The sequence below is a fragment of the Tiliqua scincoides genome, chromosome 4, assembly GCF_035046505.1.
Source record: "Tiliqua scincoides isolate rTilSci1 chromosome 4, rTilSci1.hap2, whole genome shotgun sequence".
Taxonomy (NCBI): domain Eukaryota; kingdom Metazoa; phylum Chordata; class Lepidosauria; order Squamata; family Scincidae; genus Tiliqua; species Tiliqua scincoides.
In genome coordinates this window covers 165,247,493-165,269,035 of record NC_089824.1, presented here as the reverse complement: position 1 = coordinate 165,269,035, position 21,543 = coordinate 165,247,493, and the positions used below count along the sequence as shown (strand labels likewise).

The following is a 21,543-nucleotide window of genomic DNA, read 5'->3' as shown; positions in this document are numbered from 1 at the left end:
AAAAGTGTGAGCACCCCTGCTGTAGCACATACAGTTATATTTCTATGTTTGTGTCCCCAAAGGTTTATATGGCTTGGTGGGGTTCCCCAACCTCTGTCCAGGTTGGAGCGGGGGCTCCTCCCTTGTATTCACAGTACCACCTGGCTGGCTGTCAGGGTCATCCCTTTCCATCCACATGGAAAGGATCCTATTGCTCAGCCTGAAGTTGCCTTCTTCTGTTGTCTCGGTTTAGCTTTGGAAGAGAGGGGGTGTCATACCCCTTCTTCACCATAGGATAGTCTCCTCAGGTTACTGTGCCCCCCCCCCATGGCTGTAGAGTCAGAGCCCTCAGCCTTGCATCCTGCTGTTACCACCTCCTTACTGACATTGACCGAACCCTTTATACTGGAACATGCCTTAAGGGCATGTGTGGCCCTGCCCCCTTTTCCATTCATAATCTGCCCCCTAGTGTTCTTGTTGCCCCAGCAACCAGGGAGCCTGCCTTGCAACAAGTATAATAGTCTCAGGACCTACAGTGGCTCACCTTCTGGCTGTAGCGTTAGCTATGGGGGTAAGTGACTGGTTAGCGGTGTGCTGCTTGGTTACTCAAGTGATCTTGGCATGGGGTTCAATGGCTGTATGCAGTCCGCAGCAGACTCTCCAGGGAGGCTTGCTGGGCATAAAGTCAGGAGCAGCAGCACTGCTCTTGGACAGGCTCCTGATTATAAGGAGGGGTGTGGTTGATCGTCCCTTACTGTGGACAGAAGCAATGGGTTCCCTAAGTAGGAGTGTTATCATATAGGTATTGAAGTTATAATATTTGTGTCCTTTGGTTTAACTTTGGGTAAACTGGTTTAAAAAAAATAATTATATTTGAAGAGTACAATCATTTTTTTGTAGTGCAACTCATGAAGTATGTACACTCGAGAATAATCAATTTCCTTTTCTCTCTGTTGGTAAACGTGACTGAAACTGGAAAATGTGAAGGTGATGAATTGTACATGTATCTGCCTTTTCTGCTCTGTTGTCATCAGTTTGGGTGGTCTGTTGGAAGCTGGGCAATTAAGCTTTGCTCTCTAACTAGACTCTGGACTGCTCCTAGATGTTCAGAAGAAAGTTTGTGCCAGTGTTTAGTTTGGCATGAAAAGTGTATAGTTTATCGAGTTTGCTGTGCATGGCTGTCAGTCTGCTCGTGTTGTTCTCCTTTTACTACTAAATTATTGGCCACAGCCAGGTTCTCACAGATTCCAGGCTTCCCTACAACATAGAATAATATGTTTTCATCTCTTTTGACCTGAGACCCAGTGTGTGTTCTGGGATAAGGGGAAATTCCTTTCTTGGACTAAATTACTGGAGTTATCTCTGCTGCATTGCCCCACCTGGCAGAGTTTCCTACTTGTATCTCCTGAGCAACAGGATTTACAATAAGAAATTGGTGAAAGATGTCTCTTTGCTGATTTTGTTACAACTCCGTTATGTTTTTGATTCCCTTAGTTGACCCTGCCCATGTAATTTAAATTGGACTAGTTGTTATTCATTAATTTCTCTTGTTTTATCTTAATCCATGTTGACAATTATCCAATCATTCTTGGGTCAGTGCTCTTGAGCAGGATTCTGCTGCCTTTTATTTCAGATGCTGCTCTCATTATGATATCAGGAAATGTTTTCAGGTGTTATAGCCAAATGTTTAGTGGGGGAGCAATGAGAATGCACCAGCTGGGGTCAGCCTATCCATGAGGCAAACTAAAGTGGTCACCTCTAGCAGCAGTTGGATAGTGAACACTGCCATCGACCCACTGCTGCTCAACCTTCTCCCATTCCCTGTACTGGTGAAAGGAAGATGAGGAACAGAGCAGAAGAGGAAATGTGAAGGAGAGGTTGGTGCATCACCAGATAAAAAGGGGAAGAGCATTTCACATGTTACCTCAGGTACCGGGAGCCCGTAAACCCTACTGTTGCACTCCTGGAGTGGGCTACTGCTGGACTCATAGACCGTGGGGGCAGAGATTCAGGAACACGTCAGCATGGGGGCAGGGCTTGCTAGTATACTCTCATTGGCTTCTCTCATGCACTTCACTTAGATTAGTGTCTTAGATTAGTAATGATTACTCAGTAGATTTTTTTTGCCTTAGTACACAACTCACTTTAATCCTTAACTAGAGATTTAAAAAAATCTTTAAAAGTTTCAATGCATGGAGTAAAACATTTACAATCCATTTTTTAAATCCTGAGATTCTGTGAAATTTGCAATAGTTGCAGTATTTACTTGGGTATCTTTTGGGGCTGCTCTGTAATATAACATTGATGTGCCCTGTTGTTATCATGCAGACAACCAAGTAATTCATTATTTCTAAATCTAAATATTACAACAAAATTTGACTCTTTTCTAAACCAACTATAGTTCATGGCTAAAGTTTTACAAAGTTCTTCTTGTGCTGTAAGGGTTTGAAAAATTTACCATTTGTCACTATGGATATCCCATCTGCTTCTGGAGTTCTGTGCTCCTAGGAGGGTTGTACTATGAAATATTTCTGAATATGTAGATACCAATAAATTACTGTCTAGGTAAGAGATTACTGACTGATCTGTTGCTCTGGAAAATGGTTGAATTCAAAGCAGGAATAGAACTGTGTTAATAGTAGTGCCCTCTCTCTCTCTCTCTCTCTCTCTCTCTCTCTCTCTCTCTCTCTCTCTCTCTCTCTCTCTCTCATGCATGCACACAGACACAAAAGGGCCTTCATTTTGAAATGGTCTTTTCTTACCACCAGCTAGTAGTGCAATATCAAGGGGCAGAATAAGTCTCCGAACTGGGGGGGGGGGGGGCAGCAGGGGAGTCTAAATAGGAAACAAAGGTAAATTGTATTGCTCCAGTGAAACAGTAAAGGTTGACTGGGGTTCCGTCAAGGTTACATTTGTGCCTGAAAAAAGGTCTCAAAACTGAGGGACAAAGGACACCTGGTCATATGCATCAAATTTCTATTGATGCACATGAAAGAAATGTTTCTATAATGAAGGACCAAGATCTCCATCCATGTAGATCCTTACCCCCATCCTGGGGGACTGTTGTGAATCCTGTTGTTCAGGAGATGAAAGTCAGAAATTGTGCATCACCTGATCCTGTGCTCAAGGCACTGGAATGTAGAGCATTTGGAGTTTCCATTCTTCGCTGTCTTAAATCTACTGTGCCTTGTCAAGGCTACTTCTTGATGTTCCTAGCTGCTTTAATCATTCTGAACCTGAATGTGTGATGTCTGGGTCCTTGGCCAAACTACATATGGCTCAGGAGATCCATTATCCAGATTTTTCTTTTTATATAAAAGTCATGAAGATACCCCAGATGGGCAATTAAACCTTTTCTCCTGCATGATTTCACCAATTGACATCTACAACCCCACTCTTTTTTGCTATCTGTTGCTGTAAGAGAAGAGAGAGGGGTGCCTTTTATATTCCTTCTCCAGGACTGATACCAACTGAGGGAACAAGATCTAAATTGGGAAAATGGCATGAAGGATTTAATCCTCTCTCCCCTAGTGCCATGTTCCCAATCTATTTTGGGGCTTTTGCAGTGTTTCTTTTTAAACCTTATAGAAAAAAGGCAGGGTGATCTGATCATGAATTCCCTGCATCATGGCCCTCGGCAATTGTATGAATGAAGTCTTGTCACTAGTTCTGACTCTAGTCAAAGTAGTATGGAGTTCCATAAGATCAGTTGTCCTTTTGTAACACTACTATTTGAGAAAGCTGGTGTAGCATAGTGGTGTAGCTGTACATGGAAGTAAGTCCAACAAAACTCAGTGGGATTTACTTCTGAGTAGACATGCATAAGATTGCAATGTTACTAGCTTTATAACTGCGGGCACCAAACCCTGGCCTGCAGGCCAGATCCAACACATGAAAAAAGCCTTCCTGTGCTGTGCTGAACTTTTTGTTCCATATCACAGAATCTTATCTTGCAAGCCTATCTCTAGAAAGTTGTACTAGGCAGCTGCTTCTGGAAATCCGGGTGCAGAACCTACTGGCTTCCGCTGCCCACTGCCCTAGTGGGCTCTGTGCGCAGATTTCTTTCTGTAGAGATAGGCTCGCAAGATAAGATGCTGTGCGTAGAACATAAAACTCCATGCTGCCCTATGCAGCAGTCCTGCAGTTTGGAGACCTCTGCCTTTATAAGGTTGTTGTAAGGGCAACATCAAGAGATTGCCTGTGTAGCACGCTCAGAAAACACTATACAAATATTTATTATTTTTTTCCAGTGGTTCCCAGCTATGAGCTGTGGATTCCCAGGAAGTCATGAAAACCAGCCGGGGGGGCCATGGAATCCTTGCGAAAAATCCACCATCCTATACAATGTGTAGAATTGTTGCCCTGATGAGGAGCTGCAGCCAATGGCCCAGTTGGTCAAGGGAGCTACCAGTTGAAAACGTTTGGGAACCACTGCCTTATTCTGCTGGCCCAATTTTTCCTCAGAATTTTGCCTTACTTTACATTATTTTTTTTAAAAATTAGAACATTTCTTACTTTGCCATAGCTAAGTTTATATATCTCATGGTAAGAAGAAAGAACACATAGTGCAATTGTTCTTCATTGTATGCTTTTCTAATCAGGTAAAAAAAAATACCCTAAAGTTAATATAGCATTTTAATTTTCCTTTAGGTGGTAAAAGCCCTTGGAGTTTAACTTTTATAGTATTATTTTACTATTTCTGTATCAGGTTGATAATAAGTTGTTAATACTGGTTATTTAGGTATTTTCTGTCACTGCTTTGGTATTATATACTTTAATTACTCAAAGCGGGCAAACAGAACTACAGATAGATGCCACTAAAGGCTCTGGGATTAAAACCTTTCTAAAACCAAACATTTTGAAAAATGGGACTGGTATTTACAGAGCACTAGCTTGGATAATATCTGGGGTAGGGAGATTTTCTTCAGTGCTTCTGTTTAGTCATATACCCAGTTCTGCTAATGATTTGCCTTGAGTACCTTCCCCAAAAAGAGAAAAGTGTACTCTTTAAAATATGGAATGTGTTATAATGAATATACTGCTGTTGTTCCCAGCGTCTCAGTTTTCCAAACAATGATCTTACTCTCTCTTTCTTCATTATTGGGGGGGGGGGGTGTTTTGTGGGGTGAAATGAGGTGGTGAACATTTGAAAGTTTATTTGGAGACTTGAAGAGGAAGTGTAAATGCAATCTGTAAATTGCACATCAACATTTGAAGCAGACAGCTGGCCTGCTACTGTTCCTAATTTACTGGGCCAAAATGCAATTTGGATTGAGATGTCTGTAAGTTTTGAGACTGCCAGTTGGAACAACATGGGAAATTGTCAATATTTGTGGCATGTTCTGCTGTATCCTTTCAAGTAAAAAGACAGTGGTTCCATGAAATTGATGGATATGCTTTGTACACTAGACTACAGCACAAATGGAAATACTAATCTACCCAACCAAAATAATTCTCTTGGGATATTGTGCACAATTTCCTAATTATTTGGATGCAGGAGGTTGTTTTTCAGTTTGGCAGCCTTTGAATTGCATTACAGTGCAAGCTACAAAACATTTTGTAACAGAAAGAGCTGCCATTGATGAAAGAATTAGCAAACTCTATAACTACACATGTTTAGGGTAAAAGTGGGAGAAGTGTATACAGAAGAGGGCTTAATTTATTCAAAGACAAATGTGCATCCTTGGTTTTTATGGACTTTTTTCTTGAAATAGCTCAGCTAGTTCTGGCTTCAAACATTAAAGAACAAGATATTATTATTTTCCCCATTTATTTATTTATTTATTTATTTATTTATTTATTTATTTATTAAGACAACTGAAATTAACAAACACAAACAAGAACAAGATATTATTGATATGGAAATACTTTTTATAAAAATATACCACTTTGTTATAATTTCCATTTTGACATTTCAGTACTCTCCAAAAAGGAACTTTTGCTTCTGATGGAACAACTGAAAAGAGAAAATCTTGTTGCTTTAATTACTTGAGGTCTCATGTTTTTATCTTTCAGAATATGACAAACTGGGATTTCTCCTGAAGCTGGATTCCAAACTGTGAGTACAACTATGGAACTGTTCTAGTTTTTTAAAAGTCTGTTATTGGTTTTCTCTGGAGACAAAATGTAATTATCATATTGGCCATGTGGCTTAATCTTGATGACGTGGCACAAGATAGCAGAAGTGTTAAGAAGAAGACCTCTTTTTCCTCACAGTTTTACTCTTTATCAACAAAAAATATCCAAAATCACACACGTGTTGTTTTAATCAGATAGCAACTACAATATTATGTACACTTCACTGGAAGCAAGCTTCATTAGAGTTGGAACTTATTTCCAAGTAAATATGCATGAGATTGGGTTGCATAAGCATTTTATTAACTCCGGGGTAAGTCTACTGTCTTACAGCCCAATCCTATGCATGTCTACTCAGAAGTAAGTCTCATTAGAGTCAGTGGGGCTTACTCCCAGGAAAGTGTGGATAGGATTGGTCTGTTAGGGCCCAATCCTATCCAACTTTTTAGCACTGGTGCCGCCGCAATGCAGCCCTGACACAAGTTCCCTGACCTTGAGGAGGCCTCTGTGACTATCTCCCCACCACAGAATACAGTGCATGCTGCACTGGCACAGCTGCACTGGCACTGGAAAATTTGATAGGTTTGGGCCCTTACTTTGTAAACTTGAAAATGACAGATGAAATAAAGCAAGTGGCACCCCCTAGATCAGGTGTGTCAAACATAAGTTCTGTGGGACGAATGCAGCCCTTGGAAGCCATTTATTTGGTCCCCGTTATAATTGGGTTCTCCTAGTGTTCAAGATGGTGTTCAAGGGACAGAAGCTTTAGATTGCTTTAGCTCTGGGTCTCCTAATTGTGCAACATAGTGAGCTTCCAGGGAGGGGAAAGTGGCAACATTTTATTGGGCATTTTATTATTATCACTACTGCATAACATCAACTTGAACTATGCCTTCTTTGTCAGCTGACGCAGGAAATCTCACAACAGCATCTTACAAAGTTGCACTTGCTGTGTGGTGAATGCTGCATTGTGCAGAACTAGACAAAGAGGGAGCAGGGCTGGGGAGGACTATAATCTAAGACATCTGAAAGCACCCCACTAATCAAGCCTATCCAACTATGTCAGTATGAGATAAGATTGCAGATGGGGAATACCCATTCCTTGCTCCACTTACCCGGACTCCTCCTCTTCCTTCTTCAAACACCATCTGCTCTTCCCTTGTTTACGAAACCCAGGCAGCTCTAAGAACTCCCTCTCCATGCTTGTGTCCATGTTAGACTCCTGCTCCGGTGCCCCCTATATTTCCCTAGTGATGCAGCCCTATCCAGCAGTCTGTGCACTTAGAAGTTCCAGAAGAATCCAAGCAAGATATAGCAATTCATGACCCTGCAGTGTTTCCAGAGGTCTGGGAATATTATGTAGTGGCAGCCACTGTGTTCTGTGGTGCCTGGTGGTGATTTCATTGCTGGGCATTGTGCAGGGAACTTTGCTCATTGGCTCTGTAGCAAGGAGGGGGAAAGGCTCAGGTGAGGAAGAGAGCTAAGAGAGGTCAAAACCAGCACCTTGAATTGGGCCCAGGAAACGAACGGGCAGCCAGTGCAGCCAGCAGAGCAGCAGTGTGACAGAGTCAAACCGCCGACCTCCAGCAACCACACGGGCTGCTGCACTAGCTGCAACTTCTGGACTGTCTTCAAGGGTAGCCCCACGTAGAGCGCGTTGCAATAGTCTACTCTAGATGTCACCATGACATGGACCACCATGGCCAACTCTGACTGAGGCAGGTATGGCCACAGCTGGCGCACCAACCGAAACTGGGCAAAGGCGCTCCTGGCCACAGCCAACACCTGGACATCCAGGAGGAGCTGCGAGTCCAGGAAAACCCCCAAGCTGCGAACCTGCTTTTTCAGGGGGAGTGCAACCCCATTCAAAGCATGGCGATAGTCCAGCACCCGCTTCGTGGATTTCTGCACCAGGAGGATCTCTGTCTTGTCTGGATTTAATTTCAGCTTGTTCACCTTCATCCAGATCCCAACTGCCTCCAGCTATTTTAAGCTATGCATGACTGACCTAGCTTTGGTCTTGCTTTAAAAGGGCCAGTAGGCTGTAAGGCAAAAGGTAGATAAGAGGAATTTGGGAATGCACCCTAAAATGGTAGCACCTGGTCCTGGCTCTGTGGAGCTGTGCATGAAACAAGCAGTAATACTTGGGTCAACTGCATTTGCCACGTGAATGCTCACCCCAGGCAATTGTTACTTGACCACAGTGAACGGCACTTGAAAAACCCTGTTGTATGCTGTCAGTTGCTATCCCGTTATAAAGGGTTACTACAAAATAGTAGAAATATGGTTGTGATAATGTGTGATTTCATAGTGACCATAATTACTGATTTTATTTCTCAGCTTCTGTCCTGCTTCTTCTCAAGGCATTTAGCAAGAGTTTAAGAAAAGAAAGAAAATTTACAAAAATAAGAATGGGCCACAGTTAAACCTGATTTAAATAAATCGAATATCCTAAAACATTCTCTTTAGTTGTGTTCATTTTTTCCCCAGAGACAGGAAACCAGTGCCTGGTAGATTTGAGTGCCTCAAATCTAAAGTTATCTTAGGTAACAGCATGCCCGTGTTAACTTGTACTAGGTTATTAATTTGGGCTGAGATCCAGATACCTAAATACTTTCTTTTGGCTGCGCTGTGTATCAGTGAGCCATTGAATTCTCAGACTGAGCGATTCTGATTTATATCAACTGGAGAAGTCAACAAAGATACAAAGTTTGGGATAAACTGTCAGAATTCTGGATGAAGGTGCTTGTTTGTCCAAATAAGAAAGCATTGGAAATGATGACCTGAATACATAGACTGCTGTTTTCTGTGTGCTAGACTGCAAAACCTTGATTTTTAAATTTATAATTTTTTAAAATTTAATTTTTGCCATGGGGCAAAACAAGAATTATTGTCAAAATATGTTCTTGCTCATTTCATTTTTTATATCATTTTATATCAAAACTATGTAAAATAATAGAAACATATTTCTGTTTTAATTTTAGTTCACTATTTTGCAACAAAACTACATGTAGCATGCTTTCCTTTTGAGCCTTTAGTCATTTGTAGAGGATGTATACCACTGCCCTTACATTGCTTCAAATCAGGAACCCCCAAATTTAGAAATACTCGTTTTTATTTAGAAAGACTCTTCACTGGAAGACTCTTTCCAGTGAAGGCAATAAATGTGCTGGTACAAACACTGCAGATCCCAAATGTGGAAATCAAAATGTTAACACATGAATCAGAAAGTCAGGGAAGGGGTTACATACTAAGCTTCCCGCAGAGCTTAATAAAGGAGTTAATCCTGTGGCAGAGAGTGGTTCAGAGGGAAAGAGATCTCTGGGCATGGTGCTGGGTGGATATTGTGACCTGGCTGATGATTCTGTTGACAGGAATGGTTTCATTATGTAGCTGTTTTCTACATGTGATTGTCCCTGTGGATTTCAGCTGCTGATATACAACTCAGTAACAGTGCCTTAATTGGTGATGGTGTGTCCACAATCGTATGACTTGGTGAAACAGCAACAGAATTTAATTAGTCCTTACTGAGTTTTAATAGGGGCTTCTTTATCATCTTACTCACAAAGATAAATGATAAACTTTTTTATAAAACTAGCTTCTGAATAATGCATATATCCTTTAACTCATGGCCACAAAAGTACTGTATTCAGGAGATTATTCAACAATTGTAAACATAGGCAGGCATTTCACATCTGGCTGTTGATGGTTTTCTCTTTCTTGTGATCTCCACCTTTCTTGCACTGTTTTGCTCAGCCTGCACTGTTGGCAGTAACTGCAGTCACACTCGTTCTATTTACAGATACTGATTACGTGGCATTATTCGCTGGGATTCTTGGGAATTGAAAGGAAATGAGAAAAGGAGGCCTTTGCAATATCAGAGAATGAACCACATTAACCATGAGCAATGGCTGAAATTTCATGGGCTGAAATTTCATGGGGATTAGTATTGACAAGGGTGAAGTACTGTCAAATGGGCTGCATACACACTGAGAATAGAGAGTTGGGATGCAGAAAAGAGGGCAACTCCAGAGTTATTTAACAAGGTAATAACTTGAACATAAAGTTTTAATCAAATCAACAGCTGCTATGCACACTGCCATGTAGACTGTAAGCCAAACTTCTCTGGTGTACATTTTAGGCACTATGTGTAAATTATAAGTGCCAGGTTATAGTTTGTAAGCCTGTGTCTTGACCCGTATAAAACTTACTTGGCAGTCATTCCTTTATCCAGCCAATCACAAGAAGAGTAGCCCCACCTCAACAATCTGTGATTAATCAGAACAATAAATAATTGCAGATGGGAAGATTACTGCAGCATGCATTCTGAAGCACAGAAACATGCATGAAAAATTTGTTAAGACACTAGTGGGGGTGTGTGTGAAATACACTACAGTTTTTCTTTTGCTCCTGTATTAGTGTCTTACAGAGCTTCAGTAAGGTGCTGTATGCATATACCATATATACACAAACTTGTATCAGTATTAACTCCAGGGAGTGGTTATTAAGGACTTATGTTTGGAGTGAGGGCAGGGGTTTTTGATCACTCTTCACTAAGCTCTTCACAGACATTCTGCAGACAGAAGATTTATTTTTGTTTCATTACATACTTGTGTTATATATCTATACTAGAGATAGAACATATTACACTGAAATTGCAAGCTTCGTTATCAAAAATAAAATGTGTTGGAATTGAGGTCTTCATCCAAAATAAAAGGAGAGCCAAAAATAACTTTCCCCATCTCAGTCTGAAATGAAACTCAACCCAGATTGTGAGAAGACCATAAAAAATGGAGGCAACCTAAACTAGGAACTCATGAGTTGCTAGAATTTGTTGAAATGTCATTGCAACATTAATAAAAGCTTAAGGAGATTGTTTTGCTTCTCATTTCTGGGATGGGCTTTGCATGTAGTGCTTTTCCACTAGAAGTTGAAGACATGTGCCATTTCAGGAGGACACAAATAAATACAAACACCTAAGTGACTTGCCTGAGCCTGCTGAATTGAATTGGCTCAGGGTGTCAACATGATGTCACAGTCTACTGATCATGGCATCTCAGCTGAAATATTTTTTGTCAACCTTATGTTAAAATGGATAAGATTCACTGATACTCAGAAGCCCTGTTCAGGGCATGGTAAATCAAGGCACAGAGAAATGCAAGCACATTGTCTAGTTATGCCATCATGAATTAAGTGATGTGAGAGTTATTATGGAACATTTTTGAATCTGATTTTTTTATAAAAGAATTTGTTGCTAAGGTACACGGAGTTAATAGAAATGCAGTTTAAATGTTAAGGCAACAATTATAATTTTTAAAACACATGGAACTAAATCAGTTAGGGCGCAATCCTAGAAATGATTTGGGCCAGCGCAAGTCTCTTGTGCCGTCCCAGGAGAGGTGCGAATGTGTTTGTGCCTTCTTGAGGGGAAACCATGCTGGTGCTCCAACAAGCACTGGCCTACGAAGATCGACGTGGGGAGGAGGCAGGAGGAAGGTGTTCCTGGGCAGGGGGAGGGTGGGCGGTGGGCTGCCCTGGAGGTTGGCGGGCAGTGGGAGGTGGGGCTGGGGTTCGGCAGTTATGCTGGATCCCAACCCCCGTTCCTGGGGAGAATGGAGCGGCTTCAAGCCATTCCACTCACCTCAGACTTGTGCCACCTCAAGAAGTGGCGCAAGTTCGAGGAGACCCATAGGGGCCAGCGGCCCTTACCCAGGGGTAAGGGGAAAAGTTTCCCCTTGCCTCTGGCTAAACTGCTTCTGGCCACTATCCTGCGCTGAATACAGCGTAAGCCTCTTGGCTTGCCTATTCCAGCGCAGGGTAGAATTGTGCCCTTATTTAGTCAGCTGCTAAGACATTGGTGAACTTTCTGAAGGGTGAAAGAGTAGATGAAGTGGGGAGTACTTGGGCTTTTACAAGAAGGAAAACCAGTTGTAAAAGGTATGGGATAAGTATAAATAATGATAGGGGGGAAATTCTATTGTGTCAGAATGGATTTGTTTGTGGAGCAGGCCTTTTAGTAAACTGTAGATGTTCATCATTAGGGACATTTGAAATTGGATCTGACATATCTTCAGTGAATGTACATTAAGGAGGCAGTCCTGAATTGATGGGGAGTTGTGCTGGAAGAGTTAATTACTTTCATTCTTCAATGGCTAGGATTCTTCATCCACAGGCAAATAAGCAATTGGTGAAACTGTTTACCCATGCACTGGTGAGCAATTTTTGCCACACTTCATAGCTTTGTTCACAAGTCCTCTTAATTTGTTAAGAGTGTTAATTGTTGCCTTATGGAATACGAAGCTCATGCTGTTATTAAAACGTATGTTATTAAGGGCACAATCCTAACCAGGTCTACTCAGATGTAAGTTCTATTTTGTTAAATGGGACTTACTCTCAGGAAAGTGTGGTTAGGATTGCAACCTTTGTTGTTTAAAGCAGTTTTGATTTAGTATGGTAATTCAGGAAGATGGCTATCTGTGAGTTTCCTGTGTTTCCTGATTGGGAAGTTTAATTTTGTGTAAACAAACTGCATGCACAAATAAGTAAAATTGTTTTTATCCTCTTCTAACGCTTTGTCAGGGGAATTTAATTCAATTATGCCTGCCTTTCTAGGTTACTGGTGCATATGCAAACACAGCTTTATTATTGCACTGTTTTTCAGATTGAAAGCATGGCATGACAGGAACATTGACAACAGTGAAATAAAATTGTACACTGTGGTGCTAATGAAATAGAACACTATGCTTCACTAAAACTGGCTGAACTGAGGTTATCTTGGTCCAGATTATGAGGCTTGCAGATGATAGTGATCTTGTTGGCCAGAGGGCAGTAAAGGCTTCAGAAAGGTGTTTGCAGTTTGATGTTGGCAAGTCATTAATTTCTGTGTTAGTGTCATAATGCGGTTATTACTGTTGGTGCATTTGAGTTCTTCATGTATCCTAAAATCCCATCCAATAAACAATACTGGAATTCACACGAACTGCCCCCACTTACGTTTCTGCCTTTCTAGACCTTTTTCGTCCTCCTTTTCTGAAGTCTATGATGGGATGCGGCTCATGGATTTCCCCATAATACATAACTACTCAGGCCAGCTGTCTTTCAGGAGCTGGAACGCAAGACAGTGCTGGAACTATGAAATGACTCTGGTTGCTGCCTCATTTCTTCTTCTTGGTTGGTTGAGGTTGTCACCATCCAGGTCCAGAACTGGTTTCCCTCCTGGAAGTATAGAGAATGAGGATGAGATCTTACAAGATGATTCCGCTCTGAAACAACATTTAGGAAATTTGTAGCAGCATGGACAGTCTCCCAGAAAGACTGTGGGGAGAGACTGTCCCCTAAGCTGCACAAAGCCAAGACCACCTTGCTCAAACTGAGAAGCTGAACTTGTTCTTAGTCACCTGGAAAACACTTGGAAAGCCCTGAGGATATTGCAGAACTATTCAGTGCAGTATGCAGCTTGTTTCTGGGCTCTCCCCTCTGCTTCAAGAAACTTGAAGGAAACTAGCAGCCCAATCCTACACAAATCCCTGTGCAGCGATGCAGTGGCATGGGCATGGTGTATGCTGCATCCTGTCGGGAATTTTTGGGTGCTGGAGGTCTCCTCAGGGTAAGGGGACATTTGTCCTCTTGCCCTGGGGTAAGCCCCGGATGCTGCAAAGAATCAACTAGAACCTGCACCAGCTAAATCTCTGGCTCAAGTCTGCCTTAATCTTTGCAAGTGGATCAGGCCTGGGAAGGGGTTTGGGAATTTTTGGGTGCTGCCACCGATCCCACCCCCTCTTGTGCCCACCCATCATGCCCATCTCCTCCTCACCCCACTCTCCCCATCCCATTCAACACCCTCCCTTCCCTCCCCTTGCCCCGTAACACCCCCTGCGCTGGGGTTACCTGCTCCAGGGGGCCTTTGCTACTCTGCCGGCATGCATGTGAAGGCTCTGACCTTCCTGCTGGCATGCCAACTTCCTTTACAGCGCTTTTGCAGCAGCCAGAAGTGACGGAACATGAATTCTGCGAGCACTTCCTTTCAGTTAGGTTTGATTCATCACTGTGCAATCCTCTACATGTCTGCTCAGAAGTAAGCCCTGATCAAGTTTGTTGGAACTTACTCCTGGGTAAGTATGTATAGGATTGCAGCTTTAGTTCCTTTTCAAAAGGGAGAGAAGATTAACTAGTTAAGAGGCAAGAGAACCAGAATACTGACAGAAAGAATAGCAAAGGATAGAAATGTAAGAATAGCTAGGTTGTATTTGCTTTCAGTATGTATTTGCTTTCAGTATGTATTATTGGGGAGCCAACAGGTCCACCACTGATATGGTATTCTCCCTTAGACAACTGCAGGAGAAATGCAGGGAACAACGACAGCCACTCTTTATAGCCTTCATAGATCTCACGAAGGCTTTCGACCTGGTCAGCAGAGACGGCCTCTTCAAGATTCTCCCCAAGATTGGATGTCCACCCAGGCTCCTCAGCATCATCAGATCTTTCCACAAGGACATGAAGGGCACTGTTGTCTTCGATGGCTCCACATCAGACCCCTTTGACATCCGAAGCGGAGTGAAGCAGGGCTGTGTTCTTGCGCCAGCCTTGTTTGGGATTTTCTTTGCTGTCCTGCTGAAGCAGGCCTTTGGAACTGCAACAGAAGGCATCTATCTCCGGACCAGATCAGACGGAAAGCTCTTCAACCTCTCCAGGTTGAGAGCAAAGTCCAAAGTCCAGCTGAAATGTCTGCGTGACTTCCTCTTTGCCGACGATGCAGCTGTCACTACCCACTCTGCCAAAGATCTTCAGCAGCTCATGGATCGTTTTAGCAAGGCCTGCCAAGATTTTGGACTGACAATCAGCCTGAAGAAAACACAGGTCATGGTTCAGGATGCGGACTCACCTCCCTGCATTACAATCTCTGAGCATGAACTGGAGGTTGTCCATGACTTTGTGTACCTTGGCTCAACGATCTCCGACACTCTTTCTCTCGATACCGAGCTAAACAAGCGCATCGGTAAAGCAGCTACCACGTTTTCCAGACTCACAAAGAGAGTCTGGTCCAACAAGAAGCTGACGGAACATACCAAGATCCAGGTCTACAGAGCTTGCGTCCTGAGTACACTTCTGTACTGCAGTGAGTCATGGACTCTTCGCTCACAACAGGAGAGGAAACTGAGCGCTTTCCACATGCGCTGCCTCCGACGCATCCTCGGCATCACCTGGCAGGACAAAGTTCCAAACAACACAGTCCTGGAACATGCTGGAATCCCTAGCATGTATTCACTGCTGAAACAGAGACGCCTGCGTTGGCTTGGTCATGTCGTGAGAATGGATGATGGCCGGATCCCAAAGGATCTCCTCTATGGAGAACTCGTGCAAGGAAAGCGCCCTACAGGTAGACCACAGCTGCGATACAAGGACATCTGCAAGAGGGATCTGAAGGCCTTAGGGATGGACCTCAACAAGTGGGAAACCCTGGCCTCTGAGTGGCCCGCTTGGAGGCAGGCTGTGCAGCATGGCCTTTCCCAGTTTGAAGAGACACTTTGCCAACAGTCTGAGGCAAAGAGGCAAAGAAGGAAGGCCCATAGCCAGGGAGACAGACCAGGGACAGACTGCACTTGCTCCCGGTGTGGAAGGGATTGTCACTCCCGGATTGGCCTTTTCAGCCACACTAGACGCTGTGTCAGAACCACCTTTCAGAGCGCGATACTATAGTCTTTCGAGACCGAAGGTTGCCAATAACCTATGTATTATTGTGGGTGTGCCTTTTGTGGCACTATAGTTGACATTGGTAAATGCTGTATGAAAATTGATATATGTTACAGGATGCTAAGATATCTGTTTTATTTTATTGCCATTTTATATGATAATAAAATGCTAGCAGGAACCATAAGAATTTATTTTTCTTTCTGGATTTTTTTTACATGAACTAACTTTCTTTCCCTCAATGATAACTTGGATGATTCATTGCCTTAGAGGGCTATCTGTTGAGAAATGCTATGTGGTCTCCTCATTACAAATTAAGCACTGTGAATTGGAACATATCTGCCAAGGAAGCTTTGCAGCTATGTTGTTGTGCTTAAATTTCCGATGGTGACACTCTTCTTGTCTCTCCTCCTTCCCCTGTTAGTATAGTTTTAACAGGTCTCTGCAGAGGAAGAATTGGCAGCAGAAGTAGTGAGCATATGAGCGAAAGCTAAAGCTCAGTGCTAGTCTGAATATCTGAATATATCTGAATGGAAATACTGTGACATTTTTTCTCACAGTGGTAGACAGGTGTAGTTACGCTGTGCTAAATTGTATGCTTGGCTAATAATAAAATCAAGATGAGCTTTATATTGTGTCTCACACTGTTTTGTCTCTTTATTGAAAGAACACAGTGGACACTGATGATTGGTTTGACAGCATTCCCACATCATCACTTCTGTTAAGAAAACCATTCATGGGATAATGTCCCTCATGGCATAGCATGTCTTGTCCAGTGTGATCAAGAATATAGTGTGCCACTTGCTTGATCTGGCACCCACAAACAAAACATTACAAGTAATTGTGACTTAAAGCTTCAGATTATCTGGTAGTTCTCTAGAACCGTAGTCTCCAAACATTTTAGCACTGGGACCACTGTGGGTCCTGACTCATAGTTTGAGAAGCACTGCTGTAGAACCTAATGAAACATTCAGCTTGTATCTGCAGTGGATGCATTTTCAGTGGAAGAATGCTTAAACAGTTGCAATGCACAAGAGCTTCTGTTCTGGTCAACGATGAAAAGCCAGGGCGCCCAATTATAAATATAGTGTGAAGCACAAGTTTAGAACTGTGGACTTGCTTTGCTTATGTTTGTAGATGCATAATGTGAAGACAGCACTAGAATGCTATCCTTTTCATGTTCATTTAGCTGATTTAAGTCGCATAAGTGTGCTGTCTTTTCCACAGGATTAATCTCTTCTGTGTGTGTGTGTGTGTGTGTGTGTGTGTGTGTGTGTGTGTGTGTGTGTGTGTGTGTGTAATATGGAGCTGTACCTTTAGTCTAGATCAGGGGTTTCTAAACATTTTGGCAGGAGGGCCACATCATCTCTCTGACACTGTGTTGGGGGCCAGGGAAAAAAAGAATTAATTCACATTTCAAATTTGAATAAATTTACATAAATTTACATAAATGAATACATTAGAGATGGAACTTATATGAATGCATGATGGTCTTGCAATAGCTCAAGGCCTATAAAAGAACTTGCACAAAGCAAGGCCGGCCTTTCCTTCACTGCTGCTGCAGCAGCATCACAAATGTGAAACAGCAAGCAGTGGAGGGAGCCCTCATCCCACAGCTCATGCGAGAGGTCGAACAGTCATCCTCATGCTGAGAGCACTCACATCAGTCAAGCATGGGCTTCAGCAAGTCTCTGGAGGGCCAGAGTCTCATTGGAGACTGGGGGCTCCCCGTGGGCTGGATTGGGAGTCCCTGAGGGCTGCAAGTGTCCCCCGGGCTGGGGTTTGGGCACCCCTGGTCTAGATCAGAAAAACCTTGCCTCTTATTTTCCATTTTCCATTGTTATTTTCCATTTTTTTTCTTTGGTCCTGTACTTGGCACATTTTTCCAGAAGTATAATTTTGAAATCTGTAAATAGTTACAAGGCCTGTTAATTCATCCTGTTTGCTCCAGGCCTTATGCCTGGGAAACTGCCAGTCTCTCAAAGGTGGTGAATGATCATAATTTTGGTTAGCCATGTCAGCTCATAGCTATTATGCAGGGGATGGACAGAGTGGATAGGGAGATGCTCTTTACACTCTCACATAATACCAGAACCAGGGGACATCCACTAAAATTGAGTGTTGGGCGGGTTAGGACAGACAAAAGAAAATATTTCTTTACTCAGCGCGTGGTCGGTCTGTGGAACTCCTTGCCACAGGATGTGGTGCTGGCGTCTAGCCTAGACGCCTTTAAAAGGGGATTGGACGAGTTTCTGGAGGAAAAATCCATTATGGGGTACAAGCCATGATGTGTATGCGCAACCTCCTGATTTTAGAAATGGGTTATGTCAGAATGCCAGATGCAAGGGAGGGCACCAGGATGAGGTCTCTTGTTATCTGGTGTGCTCCCTGGGGCATTTGGTGGGCCGCTGTGAGATACAGGAAGCTGGACTAGATGGGCCTATGGCCTGATCCAGTGGGGCTGTTCTTATGTTCTTATGTTCTTATGTTCTATTGTAAATGTTTCTACCAATCAGATTTTCCCTAAAATCCAATAACATTCTGTGTGTTCATGTGGAACCATGAGACTGTACCATGCCCCCAGCTCTGTGCTGAACTGTATTGACTTCAAATGGCTATGAAACTAACTTTCATAAAGGAATAAAGGAAGAAAATTCTGCATGAAATCTAGTTTTAAGTCTTTGACTGGAAGAAATTTTAAAAAACCTCTTGTTAAGATGACAGTATCTCCTGTTTGATTTACAAAAGATTAAGGGGGTTTACAGTGCCAAAATGGCTACTGCTGCATGCAACAAGCCCCTGTAAGCAGCTGGAGGTCATCTCAGGGGAAGGGGACTTTTGTCTGATAGGGAGTTCTGGATCTGGTGAATAAGAGCTCCACTGGTCCTATCCCCTCCCACCCTACTTTCTCCCCTGCCCTGCCCTCTCCCTGCCTTCCCCTCCCACCCTGGAATGCCTCCCTCTGCCCTGACAAACATCTCCACTGCCTAGAACTTGTCTCTTGCTCCAGGCAGCATGAGACTGGCTTGCAGCTGGCGCTGGGCTTAGCATGGGCTGTTGCTAGCGCTGATCCAGCCCTGAGTGTCACAGGTGTGCCTTGCTAAAACCAGCGCAATGAGCTCAGGATTGGGCTCTGAGGCAGCAAACTTAGGGTGTAATCCAAACCTGCGCTGGAGCAGGCAAGCCAGGAGGCTTGCGCTGCATCCAACGCAGGTTCGTTGGCTGCAGCGGCTCTGCCAGAGGCAAGGGGAAACTCTTCCCCTTACTCCTGGGTAAGGGCTACATGCTCCAATGAGTCTCCTCGGATCTGTGCCACCTCTGGAGGTGGCGCAAGTCCTAGGAGAGCAGAGCAACTGGAAGCCACTCCATTCTCTCCGGGGACGGGGGTTGGGATCTGGCATAACCGTCAGGTCCCAGCCCCGCCCCCGGCTCCCTGCATGCCCACCCCCGGAGCCACCCATCGCCCGCCTTCCCCCTGCCCAGAAACACTCCCTCCTGCCCCCTCCCCGCCTCCATGCCTACCTTTGCCGCTTGTGCCGGCGCGAGCACGCCGACACAAGCAGTGGTGTGGGAGCCGCAGTGGAGGCTTCTGCCTGCCTCCGCACCTCGGCGCATCTGAATGTGCTGACACGGCTCCCACCCATGGAAGCACAATTGTGCCTTATGGCACGTTTGCAACACTCCAGGGCCTTCTATGCCGGCATAACTGCCAGTTAGGATTGCGCCGTTAGTTAGCCTCAGACTTAGTTTGCTTGGGAAAGTAGTCCATTCCATGAGGTCCCAGCAAGTGCTTCACAATGCCCTAGGACGTTGCGACACACAGTTTGGGAGCCCCTGGTGTATACCCTTGGTATGTTGCTGGTCCTGCAGCCCATGGTCTGTGAAAATCTGAAATACTGCATATGAACTGACATTCTGTGGAACTTCTTGTTCAGTGTCTCTAGGCTTGTTTGCTTTAATTCTGTCAGCTATGTCTATAGCTAGCTATGGCAATGATATAGAAAGTAGGAGATGGGATATTCATTGAAGAAGTGTATTCCACTAAATTGTGTTGCACAAGCATTGGTCTTACTAGTATTACAGTTGTAAATATGTTTGTCATTCATGATCTGTTTTTGGATCTTTGAGAGGGTATTTTTGCTATCCGCTAGGTTTTGATATGCCTTTGGGCATTTCATGACAGGACTGTCTTGGTAGCAAGGTATTGAAGGGTTAGCAATCTTTTCTTCTTTAGGGGTGTTTCCTTTGATGTGGTCCAGTTTATTAGCTGTACAGTTACGACAAGCTGACTGTGATTGCCTTTGACTTAAATCTGGAGTGGTCATGGTTCAGGATGTGGACTCACCTCCCTGCATTACAATCTCTGAGCATGAACTGGAGGTTGTCCATGACTTTGTGTACCTTGGCTCAACGATCTCCGACACTCATTCTCTCGATACCGAGCTAAACAAGCGCATCGGTAAAGCAGCTACCACGTTTTCCAGACTCACAAAGAGAGTCTGGTCCAACAAGAAGCTGACGGAACATACCAAGATCCAGGTCTACAGAGCTTGCGTCCTGAGTACACTTCTGTACTGCAGCGAGTCATGGACTCTTCGCTCACAACAGGAGAGGAAACTGAGCGCTTTCCACATGCGCTGCCTATGACGCATCCTCGGCATCACCTGGCAGGACAAAGTTCCAAACAACACAGTCCTGGAACGTGCTGGAATCCCTAGCATGTATTCACTGCTGAAACAGAGACGCCTGCGTTGGCTTGGTCATGTCGTGAGAATGGATGATGGCCGGATCCCAAAGGATCTCCTCTATGGAGAACTCGTGCAAGGAAAGCGCCCTACAGGTAGACCACAGCTGCGATACAAGGACATCTGCAAGAGGGATCTGAAGGCCTTAGGGATGGACCTCAACAAGTGGGAAACCCTGGCCTCTGAGCGGCCCGCTTGGAGGCAGGCTGTGCAGCATGGCCTTTCCCAGTTTGAAGAGACACTTTGCCAACAGTCTGAGGCAAAGAGGCAAAGAAGGAAGGCCCATAGCCAGGGAGACAGACCAGGGACAGACTGCACTTGCTCCCGGTGTGGAAGGGATTGTCACTCCCGGATTGGCCTTTTCAGCCACACTAGACGCTGTGCCAGAACCACCTTTCAGAGCGCGATACCATAGTCTTTCGAGACTGAAGGTTGCCAATACAATATTGGAAGGGCAATATTTGAAAGGCTGCAATTAATGAGCCCAACTGAATTTGAACACATTAGATGCACTCAGTCCTTAAACTCGTTTTTTGAACTGTGAGAGAGGGTGTCAAACATAAGTTGTGTGAGCAGAATGCAGCCCCCCAGGAGCTCTTTATCCACCCCCTGTGATAATTGTCAATCCCAGTGTCACCCTTTTAGTAGCACTGCTTCTGCTGAGACTCTGGGAGGGGAGACAGGAGGAGGCCTCAGAAGGCAAGGAACGCTGCAGGTGGAAGGAAAGACCAAGAGGATAAGAAAGGGAGATGCTGCTGACATGCTGGGAGAAACCAATTATCATGTGGGCCACCCTTTTAGCAGCACTGCTCCTGTCAACGTGTCACTTTGCAGACCTCCTCTCAGAGGCTAAGCTGCAAAGTGATGCTGTGGCCGAAGTGCTGAATTGGCAGCCCCCGTGATAACTGGGCTCTCCTACATCTTGAAAATATGATCACAACATAGTCTTTCGAGACTGAAGGTTGCCAACTATTACTATTAATAGGACCAGACAAATAAATATTCTCCAATGAAGTTAAAAGGGTGAAACTTCTTGAGGAAGTATAAAAGATCAAGT

The 21,543-nt window shown here is 43.9% G+C and overlaps 1 protein-coding gene across 5 annotated transcripts in view; it reads left to right on the top strand.

Annotated features, from left to right (window-relative positions):
* The window catches only part of ST3GAL3 (ST3 beta-galactoside alpha-2,3-sialyltransferase 3), a 236,055-nt gene that overhangs the window by 77,242 nt on the left and 137,270 nt on the right, over window positions 1–21,543 (top strand). For all 5 annotated transcript variants that reach the window (XM_066623644.1, XM_066623643.1, XM_066623641.1 and 2 more), the window contains one exon: window positions 5,995–6,037. In XM_066623644.1, the coding sequence (XP_066479741.1) occupies window positions 5,995–6,037 (43 nt within the window). The remainder of the gene's footprint in view (window positions 1–5,994; window positions 6,038–21,543) is intronic.